The sequence below is a fragment of the Atractosteus spatula genome, chromosome 4 (genome assembly GCF_055471065.1).
Source record: "Atractosteus spatula isolate fAtrSpa1 chromosome 4, fAtrSpa1.hap1, whole genome shotgun sequence".
Taxonomy (NCBI): Eukaryota; Metazoa; Chordata; class Actinopteri; order Semionotiformes; family Lepisosteidae; genus Atractosteus; species Atractosteus spatula.
Genome location: NC_142709.1, coordinates 29,802,394 through 29,825,274, shown reverse-complemented (window position 1 = coordinate 29,825,274; position 22,881 = coordinate 29,802,394). Strand labels below are relative to the sequence as shown.

General features: G+C 39.1%; 1 protein-coding gene across 3 annotated transcripts in view; it reads right to left on the bottom strand.

The window, feature by feature from the left end:
• Nucleotides 1–22,523, bottom strand: part of LOC148836047 (ras-related protein Rap-2a) — a 41,845-nt gene extending 19,322 nt beyond the window's left edge. For 2 of the 3 annotated variants that reach the window (XR_016090914.1, XM_088912568.1), the window contains exon 1: nucleotides 21,549–22,523. Coding sequence is in view for 2 of the 3 variants with exons in the window: in XM_088912568.1 (XP_088768694.1) it covers nucleotides 21,549–21,862 (314 nt within the window). In the remaining variant the exon portion in view is untranslated. The remainder of the gene's footprint in view (nucleotides 1–21,548) is intronic. The other variant, XM_088912569.1, reaches the window with a different exon arrangement.
• Between the last annotated feature and the right edge of the window lie 358 nt (nucleotides 22,524–22,881).

Sequence of the window (22,881 nt, the reverse complement as noted above, 5' to 3'; positions counted from 1 at the left end):
AAGAGCATACATAATGGCTGTCCATCCTATTGGCTGATTTTATTCATTGTCTTCCACTAAGTAATTTGGAAAAATACAAACTTCAGTTGTGAGGGATAAATAAAATGATTTAATGCACTGAGCAATGGTTTCTTTATTGATAGGTAACCCGTTTTGAAATGTTAGAAATTTTTTTTAAAAAAAACTGTAAGACACAAAACAAAACTCAAGCCTGTTCACAGAGTTATTCATAGTAGAGACAAATGCTGAAGGAAATTTGTCAGAAAAGTGACCTGCTACACAATTAAGTTTTAAAAGAGTAAGTCAAAGTCACTGAACAATTTATATTGCATAACAAAATTACAATGAACACCCTGGTCCAGCTTCTCTATAAACTGTCTGATAAAATCCACCATGAAATTTGAGATGGCTGCTCAAGTGTGAATATTTTAATTAACAGCACTGATTCCAAAGGGTCCCACAGAACTTTGCATGTAGGAGACACTTTGACCACCACTGAAGTCACCTGGGTGACACGGCAGCCATTATGCGCCAACAGCCCCATAATGTCATAATAAACACATAAATACAGGGAAGAAAAGACAGAGGAGAAATAATGTAATGATAGGAGAGAGAAGAAGGAACATCATCATGCATCATCTCCTCTTCCGTTTTTGGACTTCCTATATTGGGGAGCCCTCAGGCTAATAACATTGGTTTTCTCACTGCTTGGCGATGCATTACTGAATAGGCAAAGTGACTCCCATTAACTTTTGGGCATTGATGTTGTGGGAAGAGAGATTTAGTTCTGAACAGTGTCTATTTTTATTAGGACACAGATTGTTTATTTCTTAAGGTCCATTACAGTGCTTTGTTGCATATCTGTATTATAGTGGCTGAATACTGCATTTTCTGTAGGAATTAGCACTCAGGAACCTAGATTGTACACATGTAATAGGCTAAGTGTTGTATAGATTTGTATATTTATTGTGTATGTGTTATTTTATTGTTAATAAATAATTGTCCAAGTTTTAGACTCATTTTAGACTCATTTATTACTTTATCACCAGAACTGCTTCAGGGAATTAAAATAACACACACTGTCTTAACATTCGGGTAATTTCCTGACTCACCTTACTCTTTTGTAACAGGATCTTTAATGAAGAAGAAGACAGGATCTCAGTTTAACATCTCATTCAAAGGGCAATACCTACTGCAACACAGTGTCCCCAGTCACCTTACTGGGCTCTGGATTGGACATTCTGGTCCAGAGGAAAATGTACTACCTTCCTGTCAAACATCACCGCTTAACAACAGCAACTTGGTTCTCCTTAGAGGTCTCCCAATTCAGAATTGACCAGGCCTCTGCTTTGTCTTCTGGGATATGACAAGATCAGACAAGGTGGGCTAAGATAAGGCTGCTGTTACTTACCATGGGTCTAAGCTTGTACTTTTTACACTGAAGATAGAACAGTATTAAAAGTTCAAGTGCTCAGAGGCTCATCAGATCCCTTTTTCATTACCTTTCTCCTTTTTTGTTTGCCTCTTTATGAAAAGCACATAGATGTATCACGTCTGGTTTAAAAATTAAGTCTCTTTGTTGTGACATCATGGGATCATGTCATGTAATGTCATGGTACAGCTATATTTAGAGTATAGATCAGATTATTGACCCCTCAAGGAAAATCCTTCACTTAGACAGACTCAGACTAGAGTTTGCTAGTTTAAAGCCAAGGTTTTGACCAAGGCTAAAAGGCATTAAGCTCACTGGGGAGTTCTCAGATTGCTCCTCACCTGACACCTGCATTTAGGCCAGAAACCTGTGCTGCTACAGCTTATCAATTATGGCTCTGTGTTCTTACACTGTCACACAAAATTGATTGTTTACTTCCAGCATGTAGGGGTGTTTATTCATTTAGAATATCATGTACAATCTTTGTCACCATATTGCAAAAAGAAATTGCAATCAGAAGAAGAGGGATCAGATGCATAATGGGACTGAAAGGAATGTCCTACACCGAGAGACTAAAAGAACTCAATATTTTTAGTCTTCAAAAGAGAAGATTATGAGTGGATCTGATCTAACTATCCATAATTCTTAAAAGCACTGACAGAAACAAGAAAAAAGTACATGTGGAAACTAAGTGGAGATGTGTTTAAAATCGAGAATGGGAGGCACTTCATGCACAATGTTATAAGAGTATAGAACAAGCTACCCAGTCATGTTAAAGCTGATCCATTTTCTTTCAAGAAATGGCTGGATGAGCTCCTTGGATCAATTACTTACTAACAAACAAATGGGTTAATGGGCTGAATGATTTGTTAGTAACATTTCTTATGTCCCAGAATCTAAAATCTCAGAAGACACCTGTTGTCTTTTCTCCATCCTGTGCTATTAGTATCCAATGGGGAGTCATTTTGAAGGGTAATTGGCTATTCCAGATAACTGGGTAGAAGAAAAAAGTACAACATAGTCTTATCACTGATTCTAGAGTTTTTTTAAGCAATTCAACATTTCTGAGGCACATCAACAGAAATGATAAAAGAAAAAATCTGACTACAACATTTTTAAAATGTCACAATACTTAAGAACCAGGAGAAAAGAAAATTAAGCATACAAAATGTACAAACATTTAATGCCCCTAAGATATACAATAGATAACAGATATAAAGGCTTTTAGATTGTTAAAACAATTTAAAACCTAAAGGTTTTAGGTTTTAAAGTCCTTTAATAAAGTTAACTGTTTTTGCTTCCCCCTGTTGATTTGCTCTGAAAGGTATATTAAACAGGCCAAACTAAAGACTGAAAAAGAATGTTTGAGATATGCACAATGTCTAAAGGACTGGAAATGATTTTTGAAAATCATTTAAAACGTGTATGTTAAGAAACTTCTATTTTTATTATACCATACAGTTCAAACCCCTCTGAAAATGTAAACTATGGAAGATGTTTTCACTTCTTTAAACATACCATTAGACTTCTGAGCTTTGATTTGATTAAAGGGCAGAAAAACAGTCAAAAAACTGAGACGAGTAAGATTAACCAAAATACTTAATGCGGTTAAACAGAAAATAGCAATCACCAAAAGAAACAGGCTTTCATTTAAGAGAGCCCTTTAAGACCCAGCATATAATGAAATAAAGCTGACAATAATTTTCAACATTTCTGATAAAGAATGAACACAGCCATGATCAGTGGCGAATACACTGCACTACAAAGCTCAAAATTATTATTTTTTCAGCCACTTTGGAAAATATAAAGAATAACGTTTCAGTTTGCCAAAATATTTGAAAGATAGAATAGCAGGAAATATATGCACTCCTTTTTTTCCATGTGCTCTGCACAAGTTACTGTAGGCCTTCACCATTTACTTTGCCTAAGGTACAAAGGCTTCAGTTTGATAACACACAGGTATAGCAACAACTGCATTATTTACAGACAGGATGTAGGTATGGCAAGCTCAGCTCTTTAAGAAAACAAAACTAACACATGGCAGGGCGTAGACTGCTTTTCAGAATGGCCACACCTGAAGGAGTTATCTCACAAAACACGTCTAAGGGACTGCAATTTTTATTGAGTTGAACTGTGAGTGCAATATTAAATGCTAAACATTTTAAGGATTAAAATGTATTGATTTACGGATTAATAATTATCCCATTGATGCCGCAGAAAGGGAAGATGATCTTCACTGTTTAGGAATTTCAATTTTAAAGACAAATCTTACAAAAATAACAGCATTTGGTAATCATTTAATTTTTTCCACATTCTCTGTGTGCTGAATGCTCACGTGTAGAACGTTATTTCTCAGGTGAAGGAAAGCAGAGCATCAGACTGAGGTCTTTAAAAAACCCCAAAATAAAATAAATTAAAAAAAACACAAATAGAAAAAAGAATAACAATTCCTGCAATTCTCCAGCTTAAAAGAAACACACCTAGCAGACCAACCATTTGACCAAAATGAGTAAAAAAAAACTACAATGAGGCAAGAGGGTACAAGTGTGTTTGAAAATTCAAACAAACCATTGAAATACTACAGAGAACCTACGGAGAGACACATTCTTGGGGACATTTGCAGAGGCCTTCTAAAACAACCAAGAAATTTTTCAGAAAAAGTGCATTTCCTTCACATTGCGTTGTAGCACGGTCTAAAGGTTTCGCAAAACAAAATGAAAAAGTATGAAGAGTGCAGCCCAAGTTCTGAACGGGGACTGCCAGTAGTACTAATCACGTCCTGTTGTATTCCTGTCGTAAGCAGTTGGTGGACACAACTGCACGGGCTCACACATGACACCCTTTCATCTGCTACCCATGAGCATTATCTGTCTTTTGTCAGGAAGCCTCACCTAAGCAGCACTGTTTCTGAAAACACAATTCATAAGTCCCTGCTAGCCCACAGCAGCTAATCAGTTCTTCTCCCCCACCGAATATTAATAATCCGCCTTGACACCCGAGCTTGATGCTGATACAGCATGACAGCATACAAAATGAGACTGAAGCTGAAGGAGGCCTGGGACTGATGGAGTAAAAACGGAGACCTCTATTCAATAACAGACCATCAATGCAATAAATAAATTACATTCCAGCTACTGTACAATGACCAGACACCCTTCTCCTACACTGAGATGTGTTGACATCTTAAAATGTTTCCAAATATTCCCCCTTAACACATTTCAGACTCTAAGATATTTAAATCAGGGATGAACCTATCCAAAACTTTCTTTTCATTTATATTCCTCACTTTATAGAACACAATTGTATTCTGATATTTCACCCTTCATGCTAGACATCCTGGCGTGGGCTAATTATGAAAATGAGACGAGGAAACAACAAAGCCAGTAATTACAACGGGTGTATCTAAAACAATAGGTCTCTGATTTGATTTGAAAACAGTCCGGTGTCCCGATGTGTCTGATGCGAACTGGGAGGGGGTTCCAAGAATGGAGAGTGTAGCAGGTGAAATCTCTCTGTGCAGCCGACTGGAAACTGTACCAGGACTAACAGTATCACCTGCGTTCTCAGATCTCAGTGAATAATAAAGCAGATATACAGCAAGTGACTCGGTTCTGACCCATGAAGGACTTCATATACAGTATGAGCATCAGAAGAAACTTATCCCTTAAAAGAAACAAAGTTACTAGCAGGGAAATGACCATCGGACTAGAAGCACATGCTGGAATGTTATCATTTCAGGATGAGCCCACAGTAAGAGCAGCAGGAGAGGTCCAATGTTACAGCATGCAGTCAGGCCAACAGTCACTACAAGTGGAGTTATGTAGCAGATAGATGCTCCTGATCAGAGCATTACACTTGGAGCTCCTCACAGATTGGTCTGCTATACATATCAATAAGTGTACTGTTCTGTACATCTGCACCACACTCACTGCCTTCCATTAAGGTGGACTACACACAACCCTTATTCACTGCTAAAGAAGACTTGGCTCCACAGCCCACCTAAGCTCCAACATTACCAATGACACTAAAGGTGCTTTTTTCTTGAAAAGCAGTGCATTTTGGTTCCTAATTACTGTTCTTCTTTTGTTGACTCACACCTGGCTTCACATTCACTGCATCACTTGTGCCCAATCAACTCTCTCACGAAAGATGATGATAATTTATTGTTTATGCACACAAAGGCAGCATCATAGTTCTCATGATAATATAGTAATTAAAATGATCGCAAAAACATGTAATCGGTATCCAAAATCTATAGTCCTTATTTTTCTCAAAACAAACACATTTGCTTCCTTTAAAGTCTGTAAGAAAACTATTAGGCAACCAATACAAAGACCTAATCACAGGGAGTGATGTGATCAGAGAGTCACCAGCCAGCTGCTGCATTCCGAACATGCTCAAGAACCTATTCAGTTTGCTGTCTGGCATATCAGCAAGTAAGGAATTACAATAATCAAGACAGGAATTCATAAAGGCACTAACCAGTACATCTGCATCCTTCTAATCCAGACAAGTTTTGACTTTAACAGTGTTTTCCAAGCAGATCTAATCACAGACATAAAATGTAGGTCAAATTAAATCTCAGGGTCCAGAATGACGCACAAGTTTAAATACTTAAACACAGTGCTAAAACTAAGAACATATGAAAGGTTACCAACCAGAGGAGACCATTTGGCACACCTAGCCTAGTTTGCAATTAGTAGCATAACTGAAGAAACTGAAGCCAGAGGTTCAGCTTTAACTACTGTGTGGCTGGGCAGCTTGTTCTATACCCCCACAACAATTTTGGTAAAGAAGTGTCTCCATGTCTTGGCTTTAAATGTACATTCACATTTCTCCTAGTGACCTTTCACTGTTTGCATTTGGTTACTGGAGTGAATATCGAAGGCTCACAGCCTTCTGTTTGAGACTAAAAAGCTTCAGCTCTTTCAGCCTGTCAGTGCAGCGTATTTCTTTAAGCTCCAGAATGCACCTGGTTACTCTTCTCCAGACTGATTCCACTGCAGTACCATCTTTTTTGGAACATGATAACCAAAAGCATGAACAGTATTCTAAATGAGGCCTTACTTGTGCATTGTTCAATATTAACATAACATCCTTAGATTTAAAAATGCACACTTTTAACTCTAGATCCTAACATTATTTACCTTTTCTATTGCTTCCCCACATTATCTAGTGAATTGAAAAGATGTGTCAACATAAACACCTAAGTCCATAAGTCTTTTTCATAACTAGCCTGATGTACTAATAGTTATGTGTATGCCACCTGTTTAACAGGACTCATGCACTGCCTGAGTTACAGTATGGACATGGTATAACCCCCCTCTTGATGCTAAACAGTGTAAGACTCAGCCCTGGCAGGGAGACTTGGTCTTTGGACACAGCGGAGTTATGTGCTCTCTAGGGACATGTGCTTTGCGTGTCAGAGCCAGCGAGTGACCGGGATTGAATCCTGGCAGGAGCAAAGATAACTGCACGCGTTATACCCGCTTGTAACACTCTGCACTTGTCTTTCTTAAATGTTATTTTCCTGGCATTTCCCAGGCTGGAACTTTGTCTATATCTTTTCAAATTTCAATTGTTGCTTTTACAGAGGTGGCTTAATACTTGTATTTTGCATTCTCTACTGTACTACCAAATGAGCTAGATCGATCATTTCTAACCATTCTTATGCCTCTGTACTGTTGTCTATCCTTGAACCAGTTCTCAATCCAAATACACACACTTCTCCGAATTAATAATGCATGCAATTTGAAAACTAATCTTTTATAACGAACTTGATCAAATGCCTTCTGAAAATCTAAATACACCATATTTTCCATTGCTTTTTTTTTGCTTGTTCAAAGAGTTTCAGCAAGATCTAACGTCCCCTATGACCTTATTTTCATAAAGGTTATCCTAAAAGAATTTGATTTCAATTATCAGAAAATCTCATATATATTGGTTTAATTTCAACTAGAACAGGCAAAGCCATGACAATTTGGGCTGAGAATGATGCATACATTTGTTCTTTAGGACCACAGAAATGTAAGCTTTGTTTATGCTTCTGGAGTATTTATATGAGTGGTACTATAAAAACATAAAACATGCAGAATTAAATGCCGAATTAACTTTACCTAATGAGAAATACTGTTGAGATATGAAACAATCTTTTCTGTCTTTCCTGAAAACTTTCCCTGAGAGACTGTAGAGGTTTCAAAAAGAATCTAATGATCTACAGTACCAAATGCACAAAAGAGATCTAACTTAACATGAATGGACAACAGAACAGAGTGTACAATAGGTGAAATTTATACAGATATATAACCTTTTTATTTTAGCTCAAATATTAAAATTTGAGGCTATACTATTAAGGTGCTATGAAGTGTGTATTTTATGGTACGACTAGGCATAATTTGAATGAAAAGTCAAGATATCCGAAGGTTCTGATTCTGTGTAAATGCAAAGATTTTGCAATTTTATTTTTTTAAGATCACTTTTATTGGCCATACACAAATTTCTTGTATTAGGAATTTGTCTTTTCACATACCCCAACTTGCTCTCCATGAGACAGACAGGGAGAGAACCTTGGGGTCAGCCATTATACCCTGGAGCAGTTGGGGTTAAGGGCCTTGCTCAGGGGCCCAACAGAGTAGGATTCCTCTGCCAGCCGCGGAATTCGAACTGGCAACCTTCCAGCTACAGCTGCAGATCCTTGGCTACAGAGTCACCGCGCACCGTCCACATTGCAATTACTGCAATGTGACAATACAATAAGGTGCTGACATCTGCAAATTTAAAATTTGTGTATTCACTTATTCACGATTCGGTCAGGTTTAGACTGAAGAACAGTGCAGCGGGATTAAACGAAGCTAATTGCTGTTAGGCTGCCCAACACTTTAGGATTGCAAAACAAATTTACAGTAGATAGTGAGTGAGCCTCTCACTGCCCCCTACCCAAGTACCTACTAACCAGCATCCGCATCTCAGTGTGGTCTAGTTTTTGTACTGTAATGAACACTCCCAGTTTTATGTCAGTGACGTGGGGAGATGACTTCAGACGTTCACAGTTTTATTGGCCCTGCCTAGTGTGGCATGCTAATCACAGAGCAGGAAAGTAGCTGGAAAGGCAGAGAGAGAAAGTGAAGGCATCCACTCGACAAGGAGGAGGAATTCATGTAGTTTATTTTAGCTGACTAGTATAAACCTGTGATGACTGTTGCTTGTTTCAGTTGATTAATGTTTTCAATTAATCAATTATATTAATTTTTAGTCTCAATTACATTAAAGCCAATGCTTTAGTACTGTCATTATGATATAAGGGAGGGTTAATTATGTCTTTTAACCATAAATACTATATACTACTGTACATTATGAGACTCAAGGGTGAGCTTGGTTATACAGTATGTAAGTATGTCAAGTCACTACCATATTTGATATCAGTGTTCCTGTTCTTATTATGGTTTAAAAAAGCAGACAGTTTACAACCAAATGTAGTAAGATGGAGTTTGGTACTTTTATAAAGACTGCTATTAGAAGAACCACAAGCATTGCTAATTCTTAATTCCTTATCAATTACATTACAAGACCACTGTAAGATATTTCTCTTCTTCAGAGAAATAGCTTTCTAAAAATGAAGTTTGAATTTCAATGCAAGTCACCCATGCTGAATAAAAACATGTTGATAATCCAGTTCAAAATTGATTATATCATAGTACATAAGGATAGTACACTATCAGATAGTTGTGAAATGTATATTATGCAAAACATGAGTTTAAAGTTGAGCAGCACCATCTTAACGACTTTGTGTGTAGTTATCCATATGTAAACAGTGACATTTTTTATCAAACCTGAACAGGTTTATGTCTTATTCAAATGACATCTAGTGCTTTCTAGATATATTCATTCTCTTGATGAAATAGGTACATCAATCATTATATACAGATTAGATCATGTGATATACTATGATTTTAGTAGAACTGTACATAAGGCTGTATCTGCTATAAAGAATTAAATCCAGAAAACCTGAGGGTCACATTTATTCACCCCCTTGTAGTGAGAACTGTATTTCATAAACCTTGCCCTGACAACGTGCTCTAGGTCCTTCCGAGCTTTGATTTTCTGGTAGCGAACTACCTTCTTGATTTCAAACCACAAACATTCAACTGGATCGAGGTCGGGAGATTAAGATGGTCATCTAAGGACATTTTTGTGTTCAACTAATCACTTTGTCAATTTGAATATGATTTGGATCGTCGTCATGCTGAAGTGTTCATTTTCAGCAAAACGTGAGCTTGACAGTTTGCACAAACTTTTCCTGGAATGTGAACATGATTTCCCCTGTCTTGACAAGGGCTGAAATACCTGCAGATTTAAAGGAGCACTCAGAAAACTGACATGTGGTTTACTGTGAATGCTTTCACAGCACGCGTTTCAAACAATGATCAGCATATGCATAAAGCTCAATCTTTGTTACATTCATGCAGGCAAGATGAATGTAGTTTTTGATGCTTTGTATCCTGTAGATGCCAGTTTGTGTTGTTGATCACTAACTGATCACCTCCCAAACAACTTGCTGCACAGTGCTCTGTACCAGGATTCACTAGAGTCCTGTTCCTAGCAGGGTGGCTACTACAGTATAACAAGAGCCTTACATTTCTTAATAATGGACACTACACTGGAAGGTGGTAGATTCATTTTTTGGGGGATATTCTTTTATAACCATCCCCCAACCCCTGAGGTCAATGGCCATTAACCTGCAGTTCTTGGAAAGCTATCTGAACTGTACCATGATGATGCTACTACTATTTTGTGTCATCTCCTTTCATACCACATAGAAACAGGGAATCATTGGGGGCCTTCATATAATTCTGGATCCTTCCAATGCTCTTCCAAAGAGCACAATGTTACTGTAGACTGATTTATATTGGATTTTATTTAAGGGAATACTTAGAGATGTGCTTGTGTTTTCTGCAATTAAATGAATTAATGGCAAGATTGCTCTGTGCAATACTATAACAATTAAAGTCTTAGATTTTTGTTTCCATCTCATTAAATGGGGGATAAAAAAAATTGAAGGGCACTGCGGTTTTATCCATCTTATTAAAATACAGTACAGTGCTTATCTGATTAGTGAATGTTTTTAAAAAACACAGGAAAGATTCTAAAATTCAACTTGCCACTGGAGGTGACTCCCTTTGTCAATGCTGTAACGCGCAAGCAAGTGGGCTAAGGAAGCGTGGAAAGGCAGGGAATGCCATCTTGCAATTAATACCACATCAGTTCCCTTCCCAGTTTAGGTGACAGGTTTACATCACAAGCTGGGGTGGGGGTGTATTCAGGTATCCCCTTAAAGATCCCTAATCACTGGACACTGGTGGGCTGCACTCCAAAGCCTATACCAATGCCTTGCTTAAAAACCACACCACTTTCTGAACAGAAACAACCAGCTGCAATGTGCCTGATGTTGCCGCGTGCTGCCGCTGCTGTTGTCAGGGGGCATGAACTGCTCAGTCTCCTATCAAAGGAGACGTTGTAAATTGAAGAAGCTTTGTTCTTCCACAATCTCACAAATCTTCACGGAAAGGCGCACGCTATCTTACAGTAAAGACACGCACTCCTCAGCTGCCTGTGTCTGATGATTTGGTTTGAGAACAGTTGGGTGTCATCTGCTGTTACGCAGGCCCCCTGGGAAAAGAGTTGCGATGTTGCTGTGTAGGCGTCAGAGTGCTTTATCACCCCTGGGTTTTAACTGGTCTGGCATGATAGCCAGTTTTCAATGCCAATTTGTGCCATGAGAAACTGAGGTAAAAACTTCCAAGTTTAGAACGAACTGCCATTACAGCCGTACTACAAATTCACACATTTGTGTGTTGCATATAGTTGACAGCATTGAGGAAACAGAGACATTCAAACAGATTTTCATGTTTTCATGGTTACTTTACTCAGCAGTGTACATTACAAGGCTGTAACTGGATCTAAAACATTAATGGGGAGCTCAATGACTTTTGGAAAGCTAGCATGTAAGACTCCCATTATATTTGATCTATTTTAGTATTTAGTGGGGCAGCAAGGTGGCGCAGTGATTTGCATTGCTGCCTTATAGCGCTGGGGGTGTTATCTGCGTGGAATTTTTATATTTTCCCCCCCATGTTCATCAGAGTTTCCTCTGGGTGCTCTGGTTTACCACCCACAGTCCACAGACGCGCTGCTAGGTTGACTGGCTTCTGGGAAAACTGACCCAGATGTGAGCATGTGCATGTCTTCGTGTGCCCTGAGCCAGACTGGAGTTCCAACCAGGATGTTATCCTGCCTTGCGCCCATTTTTTGCCAGCTCCCCCATAACCCTGTACTGGATAAAGTGGTTAGAAAATAGATGGATGGATAGTTTTTAACTACAGGCTTTTGCAGAAATTAAAAGGGGGGAACAAAGGTCTATTTTACCTCCATGAAACACAAATATTTGAAATATTCACATGGCAATGGTTATCGAGGAACCTTGTAAAAACTGAAACAGATCACATTGCTATGCAGTGAGAGTCTCTCTTAATGCCCTGTAAAAGATTCAGAAAAGTTGGAAGATGACGATTTCCAAAAACATATTTCTGATCTATTTTCTTCATTAACATGGTGCAACGTAAATGGCTCTAAAACACGAAAGTCAGTTTTGTTCTGCAGTTTTATCTCAGGCTTCTGTCAACCTCTTTTTAGTTTTCAAGCAGCACAATTAGATTAAAAAATGTGTGACAAGCATGCCTAAAATGCTAATGCTTGAATCTCCCACACTGGAAATTGCCGGTGTTTTGCTGCAGAGACACATTTGTAAGGTACCAGGGTAAAAGAACCCCAAATGCACAATATGAAACAGCCAAAAACAGCTGCCTAACACCTGGGTTTCCAACTGGGCACAGTAGAAGGATCCAGACTTTTCCAGTTTCAGCTGCACTGATGTACCTTTCTACACTTGCATACTTGCATTTTTATATGAACCCCTGACTCTGATTTGTGGGACAATTAATGAAAACGCAAAAAGAATGTTCCTAATGCATGGAAAAAGAAGATCATGTAAAGTTGTAATTAATCTACACATCTAAACCTAAAAGTATCTATGGATTAAAAGGTTAATACATTAGCAAAACATTCACACTTCTGCCTTTACCTTTTCTGCTCAAATGAACCAGGAGTTTAAAAAAATGTTCTGAAGGGAAAAGAGCAAATAAAAGACAAACAATGTTAAGTCATCTGCAGATCTTCCTGCTGTGCATGAGATGGTCGCACAATTTGCATTACAAAGTACAGCCATTAGTCTGACTGATTTGAAATCACTTGTTTCTTAAAAGCAGGTACTTCCTGCATGTTTAACTTCACAGATTTCTGCATACATATGAACGTTCTGTAGAGTTCACTCTGTGCAGAGGACATTGAAAGAGAAATAACTACTTTTCCACTCCGAAGTTAGTTTCAAAAAATCCTTTTTTGGGACTTTGAAAATGAGTGGGTTACTCCAGCTGAGACAATGGTCACGCTGGCATGTCGCCATTTTCTGCAAAAACTGTATACAGAGTGGTATGCATGAGAAATGGAGAAACACAGCTCTCTCAGCCTATTTGGTTTAAATATACTAGTTCCCATATGGAGGTTAACTGTTTCCCACCTTGCCATCTAATGCTCTTCATGAGCTATTGCCAATTCAGAAGAAAAATAAGGGCGAATGTATTCAATTTCAATTAAAATCTTCTGGAGCTTCTAATTTAGCAATAGGTGTTCTTGAACAGAAAGTGATAAAACATGGTTGACAAGGAAAGTCCCTTAGGAGAAGGAATAAGACTTCCATTTTACAGCCAAGGTGAGAGAAACTCCTGCTACAGTGTGCTGTAACACAGTACAGCTGTGGTTAGGAAACACCCATTTTGCTTCCAGATAGTTTTCTTGAGAAATTATACCAAGATGTGGTCACTTACTCTCAGCACGCTGTGTGAGAAAAGTCATACAACACATATTGTATCATTAGCTACCACTTTGAGAGTCACTAAAGAACATCTAAAGGGATTAAAAAAAACTAAACTGATCTTAAAAAAATATATTTTCCAAAACAGAAGTAAAGAAAGTTAAAACAGGTAAACAGCAAAGCAATATACAGTAATCTGAGCTTCATCGCACTAAAACTGTGTGCTATTATTTCAACCTTCTTGAATGTCTCCTAGGAACTGCCTCAGAAAATCACTTCCTTTTGCTAAAGGAAAATGAATAAATACTCTCAAAACCACTAACAAACAAAACATATCACAAAGCTTCAGGTCAATTCTTATTTAGAGAAAGTTTGGCTGCAACAGTTATTTTACAATTGACCAATTAGGTTTAGGATATTTTTACATCTCCCAGGCGACACAGCAAATACTCTGATCCCTATCATTATGCCTCAGTCTAAAGAAATAAGACAGCTGGGCTACTTAGAATTAAAGAGGTGAAGAGGCCATATAATGTAGCTTCCGGTGCGTTTGTCAACAGGAACAGATGAACCTGCACTCACAAATCCAATTTCATTTAAAGCATCTTTTTCTTACATTATGAAAATAAGAAGTTGCAAACTGACAAGGGTCCATTCTATAATGTCAAAAGCTAGGTATCACTAAAATGCTTCACTAACACAGAAAGAAGGTAATAACTAATTGGAAGCTTGAGATCCTGTCTCACATGAATGCATTAGTGCACTCCTGTGTACAGTAAGCAGAAAAAAAAGCTCTGTATGAGGTTTTGTCAATAAAACGGCTCCAAAATAAAAACACTTAAAGAAAAAATGTTTTTTTTTTGCATAAGTTACTCTTGAGAATCACTGCGACCTGCTGTGACAAGCTTTTTAAAATGTTTCTTAAGAGTGTTCCTTAACCATTTCAGCTCAAATTCAAATGCAGATATGGCAATTTAAAAAGAGCAAACAGTACAGAGGAGTACCTCATCACATCACTTTTTTATTCTTCTATTCTACAATTAGCTTCAATTTAGGCTTGCGGCACACTGTTCTAAGGAAATCTTAATAATAATAATAATAATAATTGGTTACACTTATATAGTGCTTTTCTGGACACTCCACTCAAAGCGCTTTACAGGTAATGGGGACTCCCCTTCACCACCACCTGGATGATGCGATGGCAGCCATAGTGCACCAGAATGCTCACCACACATCAGCTATCAGTGGGGAGGAGAACAGAGTGATAAACCCAGTTCATAGATGGGGATTATTAGGAGGTCATGACTGATGGCCAGTGGGGGAAATCTGGCCAGGACGCTTGGTTAACACCCCTACTCTTTGAGAAACATCTTGGGATTTTTATGATCATAGAGAGTCAGGACTTTAGTTTTACATCTCATCCGAAGGATGGTAAACTGTTACAGTTTACCACTATACTGGGGCATAAAGGACCCACACACAGGGTGAGCACCCCCTACTGGTCCCACTAACACCACTTCCAGCAGCAACCAGGAGGTCTCGCATTCAGGTACTGACCAGATTCACACCTGCTGAGTTTCAGCTTCGGGGTTGCCAGTTGTGAGTTGCAGGGTGATATGGCTACTGGCCGAATCTTAGTGCTGTGGAAAACCAATTGAAGCATGAGGTGGAAGAAATCATGTTTACCTGTGAACAAACACTTCATATTGCTCTGCGAAACAGAGAAAGTGGGAAGTACTGCAGAGCAACAACACAGTCGAAGTAGTCTCTAGCAGGATCAAGTGTTTCAGGATCAATGTGAAAACGTCAATGGCATTGTTTATTTTATATTAGTTTATTTTTAAGGGCATTACTGGAGTAATGTTAAGTTACAATCAATATTTTTTATTGATTTAGATTTAGTCCTAAGCCCACACATTTGTTTGTCCCTCTGGAGTTGAAAAATTAATCTTCTGAATCTAGCATTCCTTACACCTGACTCAGGTCAAACTCAGGCATAGTAACACTTAAACAGCAACAGGGTACAGCGAAATGGCAAAACGACGCATATTTACACAAGGGATTGTTTGTCGTGAGTAATGTAATACATGATTAAATATCCACAGCCACTTGTATTATGTTCCTTTAAGTAGCTTTGAATGATAAACAAAACCAAGTTCCTTTTGCTTCTCATTAAAACACACATCCAAAAAGCACTCCACATCTGAAGTCTACATCTCATGAGCTCATAGGCCTACCTCATTTACAACACGAAAAGGCAGCGAAACCCAAAATGGGAAATACACAAATATCTGTTTCTTGCCATTGAAAGCTGAATTTCAGTTAAGATTAGAACTCAGTCATTCAGAGGCACAGGCCTGGGGGAATAGATCGAATTCGCTCTCCAGCCACGTTGTGTCATATTCACATCAGGCATGGCAATGAAGTCGTATTTATTCCCACAGGTCTGAAAAACGCAAATACTGTACAACTTTTCCCTTTTTGGGGAAATGCATTATAGTGTATCAGTTTGTAAAGTTAAGTGGCAAGACAGAAGAATTTTTGGATCCAAAAGTGAAGATTGCATTTTGTCCTTTATACTGTATATGCAAAGGGGATTTTTCTCTAATATTGGAACTGGTGCTGTGTACATGCACTGTTGATTGCCTCATTCTAAAATTTTTCTCTCATGTTGTGGTTTTCAACAGTCAAATGTGGCTTTATGTTACTGTGTTCTAATTGAATCCTGATGTTTCTTAAAGATTTTTAAAAACAACTGCATTACGTTTTGGTGAGCTAGCAAATTTGAGCATGGTGCACTCACCACTACATCAGATGTGCCAAACTCACAAACGGCTAATCCTGGGCTTAATACCCAATTGTATTCTTATGTTTTCTAATGACCACGTTACTTTTATTTACCATAAGAGAGTAAGGTGCCATTGCTCTAAGGTTTTTACTGCTGAAAACCTATTCTATTCATCTCATTCTTTCAGGTCACTTTAGTGGAAGCAAATATCCACTCCCAACCAGTTATGGCTGACATCTGACTATCCTCCGATTCTGAAAGCACAAGCAACCGCCTTTTCTAGAACTTCTGGAAAAAAACTTGGATGAAATGGATAGATGTGTCCTACGTGCCAATGATGTGTCCTGTGCAATTTCTGGAGTGTCCTGACCTTCACAGTCCTCAGTCCCACATCAGCCATGGGTTGCCTCCATCATGTGTTTTTTTTAAATCTACAATCACTGTTGTATTCGCCTGATTTGGAACAGGCTACTGTGCATTTTTCAGTTTCACAGCTACAGTACTGTATGAAACCCTGAAACCGCACATGGGAGAATGAGGAACTGCTGCGCCTGCTAGGGAAAACTCGGCAAACTCTGGAGAAGGAGTGCATCCCTCACCGACAGTAACACGTGGCTGAAACTGCCCGGGAGGCTACAAGGGTCACTGTACCACCAAGAGAATCTATATCCTCTTCCAGGGCTATTTACACCCTACCCTCAGCGGGTTCAGCTAATTGCAACTTGTGGAATCCTGATCACAGCACACCAGTCACCAGTCTGTCTATGCCATGCACGGCTTATCTTTTAAAGCATATATTAGAACATAAGAAAGATTACAAGTGAGAGTCCATTCAGCTCATCTCCCCTTACATCAGTTAGTAGTTAATTGATCTAAGCATTTCAACCAGATTCAACAACATTTCTGAGTAGACTGTTCCACACTCCCACCACCCTTAGGATAAAGAAGTACCTCTTGTTCTCTATTTTAAATGCACTTCTGAGATCCCAGGAGCTTTATAAAAGGCATCATAAAGGTCAATCAGGACAATCAATATTGCTCAATATGAACAAGGCATCTGTCATTTTCACATACAGTGGTGTGAAAAAGTGTTTGCCCCCTTCCTGATTTCTTATTTTTTTGCATGTTTGTCACACTGAAATGTTTCAGATCATCAAACAAATTGAAATATTAGACAAAGATAACACAAGTAAACACAAAATGCAGTTTTTAAATGAAGGTTTTTATTATTAAGGGAAAAAAAAAATCCAAACCTACATGGCCCTGTGTGAAAAAGTGATTGCCCCCCCTGTTAAAACATAAATCAACTGTGGTTTATCACATCTTTGGAAACTGAGTTCAATTTCTCTAGCCACACCCAGGCCTGATTACTGCCACACCTGTTCTCAATCAAGAAATCACTTAAATAGGACCTGCCTGACAAAGTGAAGTAGACCAAAAGATTCTCAAAAGCTAGACATCATGCTGCGATCCAAACAAATTCAGGAACAAATGAGAAACAGAGTAATTGAGATTTATCAGTCTGGAAAAGGTTATAAAGCCATTTCTAAAGCTTTGGGACTCCAGCGAACCACAGTGAGAGCCATTATCCACAAATGGCGAAAACATGGAACAGTGGTGAACCTTCCCAGGAGTGGCCGGCCGACCAAAATTACCCCAAGAGCGCAGCGACAACGCATCCAAGAGGTCACAAAAAACCCCACAACAACATCCAAAGAACTGCAGGCTTCACTTGCCTCAGTTAAGGTCAGTGTTCATGACTCCACCATAAGAAAGAGACTGGGCAAAAATGGCCTGCATGGCAGAGTTCCAAGACGAAAACCACTGCTGAGCAAAAAGAACATAAAGGCTCGTCTCAGTTTTGCCAGAAAACATCTTGATGATCCCCAAGACTTTTGGGAAAATACTCTGTGGACTGCCAAGACAAAAGTTGAACTTTTTGGAAGGTGTGTGTCCCATTACATCTGGCGTAAAAGTAACACAGCATTTCAGAAAAGGAACATCATACCAACAGTAAAATATGGTGGTGGTAGTAGTGTGATGGTCTGGGGCTGTTTTGCTGCTTCAGGACCTGGAAGACTTGCTGTGGTAAATGGAACCATGAATTCTGCTGTCTACCAAAAAATCCTGAAGGAGAACGTTCGGCCATCTGTTCGTGACCTCAAGCTGAAGCGCACTTGGGTTCTGTAGCAGGACAATGATCCAAAACACACCAGCAAGTCCACTTCTGAATGGCTTAAGAAAAACAAAATGAAGACTTTGGAGTGGCCTAGTCAAAGTCCTGACCTGAATCCGATTGAGATGTTGTGGCATGACCTTAAAAAAGGCCCGAAAACCCTCCAATGTGGCTGAATTACAACAATTCTGCAAAGATGAGTGGGCCAAAATTCCTCCACAGCGCTGTAAAAGACTCATTGCCAGTTATCGCAAATGCTTGATTGCAGTTGTTGCTCCTTAGGGTGGCCCAACCAGTTATTAGGTTTAGGGGGCAATCACTTTTTCACACAGTGAAACCTGTGTGAAACCTGGGTACCTGTAGGTTTGGATTTTTTTTTTCCCTTAATAATAAAAACCTTCATTTAAAAACTGCATTTGGTGTTTACTTGTGTTATCTTTGTCTAATATTTCAATTTGTTTGATGATCTGAAACATTTCAGTGTGACAAACATGCAAAAAAATAAGAAATCAGGAAGGGGGCAAACACTTTTTCACACCACTGTATATAGTCAAAGCTCTGCAAATGCTTCACTTTGGTGTACATCAGTATATATCCAGTGAATAACTAAATCTAAACGTGAATTAAAAACTACTTTTCAGCTAATGCTTCTATTTTTTTTATTAAAACTATCATTTCTTTCTACCCAAAGACTTCTTAAATTTCATTTTTCAAAATATCCTCCTCCTTTCCAGAGTAATCATACCAAAAGGCATAACAGATCACACCATGAATAACGTGGTCATTTCTGTGGACAAACGCACAGGGTGTGGTGCCCTTGTTGTATTTATCAGCACCATTCTCAATCCAGCTAAGTTACGCTGACCACCTTGTGAAACACTGCACTTCCCCCAATTAATAAACATGTTCTTTGAGGCTGCTGTCTTACACTGACAAGACACAAGCCTGACTTCCAAACCTCACCCACAACATAAGTGCAGTAACATGGATTAGTACAGCAGCAATATAACATGTAACTTAATCAGAAGGAGCACATTTGCTACAGTTATTAAATACTATATAAGGCGGCTTTACCAACAAAACATACTCTGGAAGGAATGAGATGTATATCAGTTCACTCTTTAACCTTTTCTCAGACGCTATTTCTGTTTCAAGTGTAACGGCTTACTTTTAAAAACTGCATATAGTATTGACATAAGGTACAGTTCATCAGGTGGGCATAGAATTGGGGCTAAATTAATTTCTTCAAGTTACTTTTTAGAGCTCAGCGCTAAAAATAATGTACCATACATTCCACTCTTAAGGTTATGGTACATTCAAATGGCACATTTCCAATCTGTAGCATGCCTTCTGGAGAGTAACTTCTACACGTGGTACAGTGTAGGGTACACAGGTACAGTAGGATTATTCTCCAAAAGTAAGTCTTCTAGAGTAGTTAGAACAGTACATCAGTGTTTTTTCAAGACCTGTTAGCTATCAAAAGTGTCGTTTCTGTTTTAAAAAAAAAGTATTCTGGCCCATTTTGTTAAAAAAAATCCAACCTGTTATTTTCAAACATACTGTATGAACTGTACTGAAATTGTTTCATTTCTAAAGGTAATTTACACAAAAAAACATTAGGTTGTGATGGTTTCATCCAAATGAGCTAAGACAATATCAAAATAGCACAACAACCTAAAAAAACACTTTTAATATATTACATGATGTTGAATTTCAATGCCTTCAAACAGAAAAGCAAAAAGACAGTGTCAAGTACATCAGCTGAAACGAGGAAACTTTCAATTCAAGGATTTGAACATAAAAATGCCTGATACTGCACTGATTGTCTGTAATGGGTGAATCATGATCAATTCCTGAAAAAAACATAAGTACTCAGGTTTATTCTGCAGGTTTGCACTATGACATAGTTTAGATTTCTGAAAACATAATGCCACACTTGAAATGTGACCTTAGCTTTGTAAAAATATAAGTGTTATACTTCTGTTTGTAATCTGACTGGAACCTAGTGTACAGTACAATGCAATACCTACCCAGGCTATACAATATAAAAGAGGAAAAACAGTGTAGCCTAATTGTATATAAATTATAACCCTATTAATTATTTTATGCAATGCTAGAACAAGGAACGTTGGCAACCATCACTTACCACAGTGTGAACACTACAGTGGTTCCTCCTGCACTGAAGGAATGATCAGATGCTTGTTGGAGTGTGGCATCAGAAACACACAGAACTCAATAGGAGATTGCTGTGCAGAGGCTAGAGCAGCAGAGCACCTTCGCCATACCAGACACTGCATACTGCCCAACAAGTCTACCTGTTGGCACTGCACCTATGTCTTCACACAGCAGGTCCCAGCTCCCCCCGGCTGCGGTTCATCTTTTCCCTTCCAGCCACTGTTAACTTGCCGTTTCCTTCATTTAAGAGTAACAACAGCTCCGCCAATGAGTTTTGTCGATACCCCAAAATGGGGAAAAAGATTTCATGAATGTTACAAATGTGGGTTATGTAGCCAACTCAATGCAATAACATCCAGTCAGCTCAAACCTGTTCACTTCAATGTGGGATCTGTGCGGTTCATTGTGTACTCATTACATACATTATAAGACTGATTAACCAGTGGATCCCCTACATACTGTACGAAATCTGTTTGACCATTTCCTCCCTCTGACTTTAGTCTATTGCACCCTGGGAATAAACACTGAAGACTTCCTGCCACTACCCAAGAACAATGACTATCTGTACTGGGAAGTGGAAAGGCTATAAGCTGTCTGAACTTCACATTTAAATCTAATACCACACACATCCACTCTCCAGGAGTTTGAAAACCATACAGACACAAACCTAACCACTGACTAATAATCAACTTGTTTTAATGGAAGACCTCCTAAGAGTTCTCCAAGAAACAGGATCTCTTTCCTGAATGTTGAGCCTAAGCATGTATTAACTGCAAGGAAATCAAGGGAACACCCTGTTCGGATGCTATTGTTTAACACTGCCAATGAATGCAGTTTAATTCATTTTACAATAACCTTGCAACTACCATTAGATTTGAAAGAGTAACCAGTGTTGTCATTCGCGCACATGCGAGCTGACAGCAGATTGATGTGGGCAATAACGATTTGATAATGAAATGCAGCAGCTGGAACTCACAATTTACGTTTCTTAACACGCAGACAGACAGACATGCACCGACGTGTATTTATTTATTTTCTTGGCATATTTTACCTTTTCACTCTAATGATCTGATCCCTCATGGGCTTGATGTCTTGGAAACTTTGCTGGTTAACAAGGCTGTAAACCAAAATGAACCCCTGCCCGTTTTTGATGTAGAGGTCTCTCATAGAGGCGAACTGCTCGGTGCCAGCAGTGTCTAGGATCTCCAGTACAGAAGGCGACGAATCCACCTCAATTTCCTTGCGGTAAAAATCCTCGATGGTCGGGTCATACTTCTCAATGAAGGTCCCAGTCACGAACTGTACAGTCAGGGCGGACTTTCCGACTCCGCCGCTCCCCAGAACTACCACTTTATACTCGCGCATCGCTTACCGATTCAGAATTGGTGGAAATACAGTTATGTATACAGCTAGGTGAATTAAACCAGCGAAGCTATCAGTCTCCGGTCGGCATTTAAACAACAAAAAAATAAAACCGTAAAACAAAATTCTCCAAAAAATTGACAAATTAAAACTTGCGTTTCATTATCTCTGCAAGCTACAATAAAATATATAGCTATACCTTCTGTGGTGCTATATATGAAACATAGCTACAACCAGAACACAAAGAGTAGCCGCCTCAAACAGGACTTCATTGCAAAAAAAAAAGGCAAAAACAGCCAGTGACAAATATTTTTGCAGTTGCAATTTCCAGATATGATCCAAAGGCAGGGAAAAGGCCAGTACAAGTTTGTAATTGCAAGTTCTCACTTGCTTAACAAACCATTCTGAAGCATGATAAAAACAAAACTTGCAAAAACCGAGGACGCTCCCAGCAAAACCACTAGAGAAAGACACGGCAAACGGGTCACCGCAGAGGGATAGAAAAAAACAAGGCAAAAAAATAAACGTTTCCTTAAAAGTAAATAAAATAAGTTCAGTCTCTGTGCTTCTTTTCCATCCTCTCGTTCATCTTTCCCTATCTCCCTCTCACACCAATACTACCCTAGCCGCCATACTCTCGGGTGGAGACCCACCGCCGCGTAACCAGCCAGCCTCCTCTCGGCTTCCGTACCAGGCAGAAGGCTGGGCTTTTCCCTCATGACAGATGTGCACGGAGCCCAATACGCGCCTTTGCTAGCCGTAAACCTCGCCCACGGCTCAGTAGCTGACATGCACAAGAAAACCAGCGCTAACTCAGTGGGTTGGATTTCCGCCCGTGCAGACTGCACTCCCTTGATTCGATGCCTGCAGTGGTGACATCATGTTAGGTGGCAGCCAATCGCTGGGCCCGCTTGAGGATGTGTATCCAAGAGGAGAACGAACGCGCCGGATGCTGTTGCTATGGTAACTCGAACAACTGCGTCGCCGCTTGGACCTGAAATAGAAGGGAAAAAGGATGCAGT